At 39.2% G+C, this 11,319-nt stretch overlaps 1 protein-coding gene across 1 annotated transcript; it reads right to left on the reverse strand.

Moving 5' to 3' along the window:
* Positions 1 to 8,396: 8,396 nt before the first annotated feature.
* Positions 8,397 to 9,524, reverse strand: LOC137256457 (probable G-protein coupled receptor 139). The gene has a single exon (XM_067794299.1). It carries the CDS (start codon positions 9,522 to 9,524, stop codon positions 8,397 to 8,399), a length of 1,128 nt encoding a protein of 375 aa, XP_067650400.1.
* Between the last annotated feature and the right edge of the window lie 1,795 nt (positions 9,525 to 11,319).

Raw genomic sequence — 11,319 nt, forward strand, 5'->3', positions numbered from 1 at the left:
ATACGTTTACTTACCCTGAACTTTTTGCCGTTCTTTGCATACAAGCTGTGGGCCTCTGCTTTCCCCACACCTTCTTAAGTGATCCATCTTGTTCATCTAAACCCATCAAAAAGCTTCTGAAAGGAGACATGTGCATGATGCATAACTATAAGTGAAACATATTTCCAGTTGGAGGTTACAAGAGTAGTGACATGCACCATGCATTTTTACTGATTCCTAGGATTTACATTATTTGGTTATGTTGTATGTACATTATGTGCTGGACGGTTCGGGTTATACATACCTTTTGTATGTCAAAATGAGTTGGTCCAGACTGCCTTCTTCAGTTTTTCCAACACTGCCCTCCTTTATGCTGGAAACGTAGAAATGCATCGATTAAAAAAAGTCAGGAACTTGTCATATTGCACTCTTGAAAACAATAAAGTGTCGAATAAAAGGAATAAATATCAATTTGCAAAGTGTAGAATATGCTAGATGAAAAGAATCCAGGTCAGCAAATTCATATACTATTTTGGGTGGGCAATCCATCATTGTATACCCATATATTCTTTATATACTCTTCATAACCTTTTCTGTGGGACTAACACAATCCACATTTCTTCATTCAGAGTTCGTTAAATCTTGATATGATAAGCACAACACTACTTACATCAGATGTCAAATCTAAATTATCTCATAAATCAATAATATAAAACTGTTCAATATTAGTTTGAAAACATTGTGAAATTTCAATTTTGAAATTTCACTCAAACAATGCACCAAATCTGGTCAGAGAATGCCTAACCCATAAACGCAAAATGACACACTATCCCCGACTACATTGTTTTCAAACGTGCAAATATCAAAAGCAATATGAAAAGGATTTCTTAAATAAACATTCGTATTTATAAATACGTTTGAAGTTATTTTGAGTCGTAACAAGCACATTAGCAATAATATACTAGAGATATTTGTGATTTATTTTTTTCTTGAAAGATAATTTTTCATTCATTAACACATTCAACCATTTTAATCGTGTGTGAGCTGATCCAAATCACAGTAATATTGAGTTCTTGAATTAACCGAGTGCTGAGTGAAGGAAGCCATACATCTCTCTTGCTAAGAATTCGACACGCATTTGATTACCGAGGTCCATCAAGTCTAAAATTTCATATGTATTGTAGTAGTTACTTATTTACGTTAAACATTACGAATAACATGTGCTATTGCTTATTTCAAGAAAATAACACTGTACCTGACCAGATCGTGGAATGATCCTTTTCTCCCGCTGCGATCGACGACTGCTGCTGTTCTCAATTTTTCACGTATCCGAATGTCCAAAGCTTCTATTGTAAATCTCATTGCCAGTTTCTTGAATCAGATAACACGGGCAAACGTAGGAATACTGCACTGCGTTGACTTTCTTGTCGTCGTTACTGGACATACCGGGTGAGAACTGCTTTCAAAATAGTCGTCTCAAAACAACTTGGGATCAAGTGACAAAATGGCGGCAACTGTGCGTAGGGGCATTGTGGGTAATAAGAAATACCTGATCCTTTTTCGATTGGCAGGCACGAAATCCTTCTCTGACCCAATTTGGATGTGATTTTAAGACAAAGACTGAAAACGACCACTTCAGTACATAAAACTGTTGCTTTTATAAAATGTCACGAGTTCGCGTGCCCATGGATTACCGGTTCATAACTTCCGGTTTTGTCTGTCAACACCTGACTCAGGTAAGTTCTATTGTTTTTACAGCTAGCTAATTTTGATAATAGGGGCCTGTTAAGTGGGGACTGCCCCAGTGAAGCCGACACACTAATGACCTGACACTGATTAGTTGTCAAGTATTTGAACTCAGTGTCAAAGTATGCCAACTATAAATGCATTTAACGCTAAACTTTACGCACTGCCTCAGTTTATTGTATAATTCACGTATATTCTGCATAAATATCATCATGTAAGTACCTAACTGACAATTGTTTTAATGACGTATACTAATCTTCCTAAATGCTTATACTCTTTAACATTCCCAGGAGTTGGCAGTCTATAGCCTGTTTTTTATATATATTGCATCATTTACCTTTTAATTATTAATATATATCTGAACTATTGCTATTGCTAAAGTGGCTTTAATTTAATTTATTTTTATACAATATATTTACTGAAAGGAATACAAGCCCGTACACAACTCAATGATCCAATAAGTTATAATTAATATATAATAAAAGTTTGAGCAATATTTCTATGCAGAGTCAACTCACCTTTTATTCTTGTATATAGATATCACTGTTTTATTATTTCTTTTCAGATAAAGAAAGCGTCTGATCCTCAATTTGACAAAGCAGACAACCGAAACCTGGACTTGCCCCATTCATCCCAATCTAGAGAAACGGAACTAAGTGTGCCTCGCGCACATAGCTGGGCAAAGGCCATTTATAGCCATTCGTCCTTTCACCATTTGCATGTTTAGTACGGTTATTGTGAAGTTTGTGTGCATGGTAGTTGGAATATGATGCTTCATTACATTACGAATAAACAAGAATGTGAAGGAAAAAAGTGTATAGTTTGTTCTTGTATCATCAGTTTGAAGCCACATTTAATATTGTGATATCCACAGAATGATGCGTCAAGAATTTACTTGTCTTGTCTTGTTCATCTAAGCAATGATACGAATCTACTATTCCTTCCCAAGGCACATTCAGATTGAATTATAACACCTAAAGCTAAGTTTCAGTCAGGAATGGAAACCAACACATGACCATAGCTTCGTATCAGTTTCCATCACCGGAGCTTAGAGTATCCATTATGGATTCTATTTGGAAACTAGGTCACCCAGTTTTACTGAATGGATACCAACTGGATGTCAGGATGGTAAACAATTACACATTTTATGTTACTTAGTTCAAAACAGCGCAATGGAAACCAACATGAAACTACATTTTCTACTTTTATGTTGGTTTCCATTTAGTGAGATCTGAGAGTTGCAAATTCCAGGTATGGAAACCAACAAGAAACCCCCGAACTTAGTTTCATCCTGGTTTCCATTTACAGAAATACCAAAATCACATTTCCAAAATGGAATCTAGTTGGAAACTCAATTAGTGAGTTTCAGGGAATGGAAACCAACTGGATTCCGCAATTACCCACATTACGGATGGTTTCCAGGTTTCTGGAAACCAAGTCATTTTTGTAGTGCATTGTAAGTTTTCATTGCTTGGAATACCTGCATCGAAATCACCGCTAAATCAATTCCGCTATTTGCTGTATATCCATATGGGCGTAGCAAACCAGTTTTTTCGTGTAAGCCTGATAGGTTGTAAAGCCTTTCATTTTCAAATCATGTGTAATAAGCTCGGGCTCTGATACATGGTGAAACACAAATACAACTGGTGAGTCTTGGTGAAACACAAATACAACTGGTGAGTCTTGGTGAAACACAAATACAACTGGTGAGTCTTGGTGAAACACAAATACAACGATCAGTCTTCTATCATCTTGCCTCAAAGGTAAGGAATTAGTAACTCGGAAAGATGCTAGTACTCAGCGAACTATCATAATGCATTGTTTCCTAAGGTCCTATATATTGTGTCAAAACCGTGAAAAATACTGATGGAATGGACTGGTCGTTAAGCACTGAGTGAATCCCTTGAATGTTTCAATTGTAAATATGACTCATTCCTAATGCATCAGAGAGGACTTACCTTGCAAATTGTCCCAAGAATATTCAAAGACAATGTTTACGATATTTCCTCGCGTAAGGTGCACTTGCATAAATGTAATGCATAAATGGATTATATCAAAATAGATTTATAAATGTATAAATTTCTCACAACCAAGAAGCAATATGTATGCATAAATATCGCACCACCCACTTTTTTCACTATGTAAAACTGGATCTTCAACCTCATGAAAATGGAGCTTTGAAACATACATTAAACATTGTTTGTTGTTTCATGCCGCTCCGCAATATTCTATTCTATATAACAGCGGTCTGTAAATAATCGTATCAGAAGCGGACAATCCAGTGCTCCACACCACGAGTATCGATCTACACAACTGGGAACCGATGACATGTGTCCACCAGGTCAGCGACCACCCGATCCCGTGACTCGCCCCTTACTACAAGCATGGCCTACTGAAGTATATATATAAGTGAAGACGGGTATAAGTGTTCAAGTAAAGAAAACATATAAGAAATATGTCAAATCAAATTAAATGTCAACCAAGACACCGTGATCAGTAGACTGAAACTATGCTACACAGTATCTGGTGCTATAGGAGCGGTGGGGTAACCTAGTGCTTAAAATGTTCGCTCTTCACGCCGAAGACCCGAGTTCGATTCCCCACATGTGTACAATGTGTGAAGCCTATTTCTTGTGTCCCTTGTCGTGACACGATTACAGGAACATTGCTAACGTCGGCGTAAAACCACTCACTCACTCACTCACTCACTCACTCACTCACTCACTCACTCACTCACTCACTCACTCACTCACTCACTCACTCACTCACTCACTCACTCACTCACTCACTCACTCACTCACTCACTCACTCACTCACTCACTCACTCACTCACTCACTCACTCACTCTATAAATCAACAAATCCTATACTAGATAACACCAGGTATCCGGAACACATGTCCATGACACACCGGGAATTGTACAACGACCTGCTTTGAGCAGGGATTTCTTATGACTTGGGAACTGGGGTTTTATTTGCTCGTAGTTCAGCCAGTAGTAACAAGGTGGAACACTTTCGTGTTTATACCTGTGACCACAGTCTGTGTTGGGCATGCATCATATACGCAAGGAAATCTGTCCTGCAGACCCTAGAGCATGTAGCTGTTTAATCAATCTCCGGAAAGCCATACACAGCTGTGGCAGACAAACCTCAGCCATTTCTTGGGTCCAGGAATAACGAGACTGGTATTTTAATAATATATATTCAGACTTGTTCATGGCTTTCTGTCGGGACCACATGTTAGTCTAGCCTGTCTCTACAAGCTGATCAGGGCAGGGCGCAGTCGTTGTTGGTCAGTAGCAGGGTCTTTCCATGCTGTACCATACTTTTTGTCATTTGAGATTGTTGTACGAGAGGCGATCCAAAAGTATTATGGAATCACCAACAAAACGATACAAATGCTGTTTTTTATGTTTTGTTTTTCATCATAATTTGTCAATCTCAAACAATTTGCTTGCTAGGTCACAGTCTCACGATCCCCATTTTGTTTGACCTTTCATTTTGGTACCCCCAAACGTTCCCCGACAATACATGTATCACAAACGTCATGAAACAAAATATACAAGAAATATTTTGTGTGTTTGAAATTAATAGCAGTCCCCTAGAATCACACTTAGGTATTAGGTTTATAACAAGCGAGCTCTTCCAACCCACGGATGATTCGGTTTCAGATTTAACCCTAAATCTGTCCTCAAAGCGTCCACACGTTGCTTATTAGTCTACATATTTCATCTCCGATATCTGTCGAATTCTGAGCCAACAATCAATGTCCGAGTCGAGGACATTGATTGCAGAGGATTGATGACTAATTTACATGAATTACAGCTATTTAAAACATACATATTTAAAACAAACAGATACATTTGGCCTTCGTCAATTTAATGCATATCATTGTTTTGCACCTCCGGGTGATAGGGCCACTGGCGGATCATCCATTCTAGTCAGACAAAACGTTATTCAAAGCCCTGTTTCACTTAATACTAATATGCAAGCTGTTGCAGTGAGAATTACTTTACATGTAGCGTTTACAGTATGCTCTGTTTATATTTTGCCGTTTTGATCTTTAAGCTCTACATGGCCAGCTCACGACGCTCTGTATTATAATGGGAGATTTAAATGGGCACAACCCACTTTGGGGTAGTGTGACTACAAACACTAAAGGTAAATTGTTGGAGGACTTTTGTTCTGACAATGATTTATGTATTTAAATTGATGGTTCCAACACATATTTACAAGCTGGTACAGGGACCTATTCTGCTCTTGACTTGTCACTCACAAATTCAGAACTACTAAATGAATTTGAATGGTCAGTCCACGATGACCTCTGTGGAAGTGACCATTTTCCTGTTATACTAAAATCTGTAACTCCATCTGATGTTCCTCCATCATCAAGGCGGAATTTTAAAAAGGCTAACTGGGCTTTATATGAAACACTGTGCGGAGAAACTTAAACCTGAACGTTTTATTGACGTTCCTGATGCTATTAAATGTTTTTCTGAGGAACTGAATTCCATAGCTGATGAGTGTATACCAAAGACCTCTGCAGTTCCACATATTCGAAAACCATGGTTCACTGATGAATGCAAACAAGCTAGGAAGGCAAGGAAAAAAGCACAACATTATTTCCGTCGCCATCCTTTGGTGCATAATTTAAATAGATTTAAAAGCACGGCGTACTTTCAAACAGAACCAACGCCAATCTTGGCAAAATTATGTATCCAAAATAAATTCTCGGACACCATGTCCGAGGTATGGAACATGGACCAGAAAATTAAAGGTACTGATAAATCAGATATTGCGAATAAACTGGGCGAAACTCTCGCTAAACATTCTTCCTTCTCTAATTATATACCTAAATTTCAGCAATATCAAAAACAACAAGAAAAGAAAAATATTAATTTCAATTCTGATAATGGGGAAGATTATAATGAAACTTTTTCTATTCATGAACTCCATACTGCTCTTGATCAAGCTCATGACACTGCTACAGGAGCTGATAACATACATTATCAACTCCTTAAGCACTTACCAGAATCCTGTTTAGAGACGCTCTTATGAATTTTTGATGATATTTGGACATCGGGTAACTTTCCTCCCTCATGGCGTGATGCCATAGTAGTACCAATACCTAAACCTGGACGTGATCATACGGATCCATCCAATTATCGTCCGATTTCATTAACTAGCTGTGTTTGCAAGACCATGGAACGCATGATAAATAATCGACGTGTTTGGTACTTGGAAACAAATAACCTCATAACAGATATATCACTTGGCTAAGATCTCATAAAATTACCATTTTCCTTGGGGTTCTTCTGACCGAAGATTACGATTTTGGTCTTTGGATGTGGATAACTTGTTTTCTAAACATTTGTTGTAAATCGAAATCAAACTTTGTAATTCTTTTGGATTATCTGATAGTGTAACTGTTATAGCGTCAAAATCATTTCTAAGAAACGAAATTTCTAAATCATTTAAGGACAGGGTTAAAAGGGTCGCACACTATTTCTGCAGCAAACATACTAAGAGTGTTCGCAATTCTACACAGGATTAGTTCCAGCAATACGCCAACAGCTTGAGCATCGATCTACGAAATTGGGATACCATGACATGACAGTGTTCGGATCAGGTACAGTGTGTACCCCTCTCACAAGTGTAAATTGGCACGGCTTTCGAAAGCTGTGAATATGCAATGCCTTTTAGAAAATGCTGAAATGGGACACGTGTTATATTGCACCAAAGAACAGATTCTAATAGGTTCGTTATATTCCATGCTACACGACATTTGATCCCACAATCACAGGGTAAGGCACCAGATCTCCAGAACACAAAGTCAGCGATGCTATGCATATTTTCCACAGAGTTTTATGATGTCACTGGCTTGTTACGTCATGATAATCAACGAACGTAATCACTTTTCCTACGTCAATTTTGTTTCTTCTAGGGTGACAAATATCAATAATTTCCTACTAGAGTAGTGTTGTTATAATCATCAGAAGTATCGTCCACATGTGGCATCGTGCTCAGTGATCTCATGCGAAATCCTAGGATATATCCGGAGCAATGCAGATGCATCACAAAGATTTGTTACCATGGTAACTCGGTTACCATGACGTCATATTTAAAAAGCACAAGTCACTACTCTGTACCGTTCACATTTAAGACACTGAAATATGTTTTACTAACTGAAAAGATGAAAGAAAGACTGGATGACAAACAGCGTATGTTCCTCCGATAGTTTGACATACACCATTAGTACAACATAACTTATTGACTTGTCCGAAGGGCGAGGAGAACATAAACAAACATCATGATCAAGGATTCATAACTCCATGGACCCCAAGGGACTAGTGAACAGTGTATTAACTTACCGAACACCTCAATGTTAATTGTGAATTGTTTGAAGCACAGGCACGAATCTTTTTGCAGCCACCGCTAGATTTTCCAGACAAGAAAAATAGATTTGGAGTTTTCTCCCTTACATGCCATGCATTCACAAAATATCGCTAATTTCCGTACATCATACGTGATTCAATGTTCTTTGAGATAAATCACTGCCACGAAGTACTAAAAGAGTTCGGCATTCCCAGCGGGGTACATAGAAATGGTTACTCGTTTTTGAGTGGGCTTCATTGATCGCTCAGTCAATCCGAAAACGACATTTATTAGATATCAGAGGTCATTAGGATGAGATTTTCTCTCTCGTGTCATCACTATCATTTCTTCCTCCCTCGCCAACGTCGATCTGTTCGTGGCGATGGAGTTATTGCTTTCACGGCGGTGACCAAACATGGTCTTGAGGAACTGGTAACGGAACTGCCTTCCAGCGAAGAAGTAGAGATAGAAGTTAACGGCGTGATTGGAATCGGCGAACATGGATGTAAGGACGTCGAGGAGACGTCGCTGCATATGTTCCCGAGGTGACTGAGGGGGGCCAGCTTTAATGACGAGCAAGACGATGCAGCGAGGAATGGTCAGTATGACGAACATGATGGTCACGGTGACCAGCATAATCGTGATGTGATTGTCATGACTACCAGATCCTGATCGCTGTGCTTTGTTTGAGCAGCTTGAGGTCCTGGCTAAATGTCGACGGACTTTAGAGGACTGTTGTATGTTGTAGACGATGAGGAAGTTGAACATGATGAGAACGATGCAGGGGATGAATGCATACACAGTTGCGCTGATCCAATACCAGTATTCCGTGGTGAAGTCACTGAAGTCGGCGGAGTAGACACAGCCGTTGACGGAGTTTACCATGGTCCAGAATATGTGCAGATGTAAGACACAGAGGCACGAAAATATTACACACACGAGGAAAACCGTTCGCCGTAGTGTCCAGATACTTGCAACCTTCAGTGGAAACCGCACTGCCATAAAACGTTCGGTCGCCACGGCAACCAGAATCCAGTTTGAAAAAGCAGCTGTCACAAGTCCAAAGAAACACATGAACCTGCATCCCGCGACTGAGAAGGCGTTAGGGTGGTGTAGCAGCTCCATGAAAATTGTTTTGAGTATGAGAGCAACGTTGTCGACGACACTCACCGCTGCGATGTAAAATGTTGATGACTTCAGTCGTGACATTTTAAGAATAGTAACTATGCTGGCGAGGTTGCCAGGGAAACCGAGAATCAGAATAACCAATATGTAATATCGCTCCATGAGACCAATCATATCCAGGGAATTGGAATACTCCGTGTTACCTACGTCACTTGTCACGATCCCTGACGTCATATTGTAGGTGGCGTTCCAAGCCTTGTCATACTGTAGTAAGCTGCCATTCATGATGGACGATTCCATCTTCGAGACGTGGGTCATTTTCCCATTACCGCGACTGAAACACAGTTGGAGAGAATGGGGGTTAGCACATGTAGACACATCACATAGTTCACCTATATGGCTCGTAAACTATCACCTTCCCCCATTCACGTGGATCTTACCAGGGCAAATCACCCACCCTTGAAATTCATTCCTTAATATTTTGCCGACCAGTCAAATGTCCACACAGGGTAACTCAGTCTTTTTGTCAATATTCCTTTACTTCAATTATATTTTCGTAAATTCAATTAATGTTTCGTTTTTACGTCTGTTTCAAGTCTATTTCCAGCTAATTTTCAAAACTCGAAAATTCGCGAAAATAATCCATATGACGTGAAAGTTATAACCTGAAATGAATGTAATCGTACAGACGATAAACCGTAGCGTTTTGGACAGACAGAAAAAATGAATTGACTGAATTAAACACGACGTAAACCATACACATCTTTTTCAATAAGTTACTTTCGGGCCAAACTGATACAATTTTCCAGTCGGCTTTCAAGTACGTTTCTAGTTACGCCCAGAGTGCGAACCTGAAGCGTCCAGAAGATTGCTGCCAACCAGGTTTTGTTGACGATGTTTGATGACTGTTCCAAATGTTTATTTACTTTCTACTCGTTATTTAGCCACGCGAACAGCAACAAATCTAAAATAAATTGATCAATAATTCCTTGCTTTGAGTGCAATGGCCATTTGGCACGAAAAGCTTTGTAGCATCTTTCCGCGCCATCAAGCAATGTATTCACTGACTGAAAGCGTTAATAACCAATCTATGTAGACAAACCTTCTTCTGGTTGCCTTTGTTCTCCATCTAACCTTCTGATCAATCGAGTCCATTCAGCTATGCAATCGTAAAACTTATATTTGTTAAAGTCTGTTTTTATTGACTGAGGACAAAGTAAGAACCTTCAATTAACGAGTGATTGAGTTTGTGTTTTTACGTCGCCTTTAGCAATATTCCAGCAATACAAAGGAAGCGGACACCAGAAACTGGTTTCACACATACGTGTACGTATGCTGGGAAACGAACCCAGCCCAGGTCTTCTGCATGTCGAACGCTTTATCCACTAGGCTTGACATTCATGCTAGCGTTATCTTATGAAAAAAAGCCAATTGTTTACAATATACAAAGTTTAGTTGTACTGAGGCTAGGAGGCTATAGCACAAGGAAATAATTCCGAGTGTTCAGTAACTACAGGAAATACGGTAAAGATTTGTGCTAATGTCAAATACAGTTTGTGTCCAGTAACATCTGGCCTCTTCTCATGCAGTAAGTGGGACATATTTCTGTTGTGCAAAAATTAACCATGCCAATAACGGCTGGTGCCCTGCCTGGTTTACAACCTCACTATTTGATTTCATAACCTTATGTCGGGTTTTTTTTGTCGTTTAACACCACACTCAGCAATACTTCAGACTGTAAATAATCCAGTTCTGACTAGACCGTTATATTCTTGATGTCGTTACGATCTTGTGGTTAAATCAATAATTTACCACAATATGACAGAAGACAATCTAGTGCTTAACCAACAAGGTAGGTACACATGCACTATGAACAACTGCATAACGAATTAAAATTATTTCCGTATTTTGCACTGCCTATGCATCACAGCATGAACATCGACCCAATTGAGTGTATGAGCTAACGGGATCGGGTGGTCAGACTTGATTGACACATGTCATCGGTTCCCAATTGCGCAGATCGATGCTCATATTGTTGGTCACTGGATTGTCTGGTCCAGATTCGAATATTTGCAGACCGCTGCAATATAGTTTG

The sequence above is a fragment of the Haliotis asinina genome, chromosome 11 (genome assembly GCF_037392515.1).
Source record: "Haliotis asinina isolate JCU_RB_2024 chromosome 11, JCU_Hal_asi_v2, whole genome shotgun sequence".
In the NCBI taxonomy this organism is placed as follows: Eukaryota; Metazoa; Mollusca; class Gastropoda; order Lepetellida; family Haliotidae; genus Haliotis; species Haliotis asinina.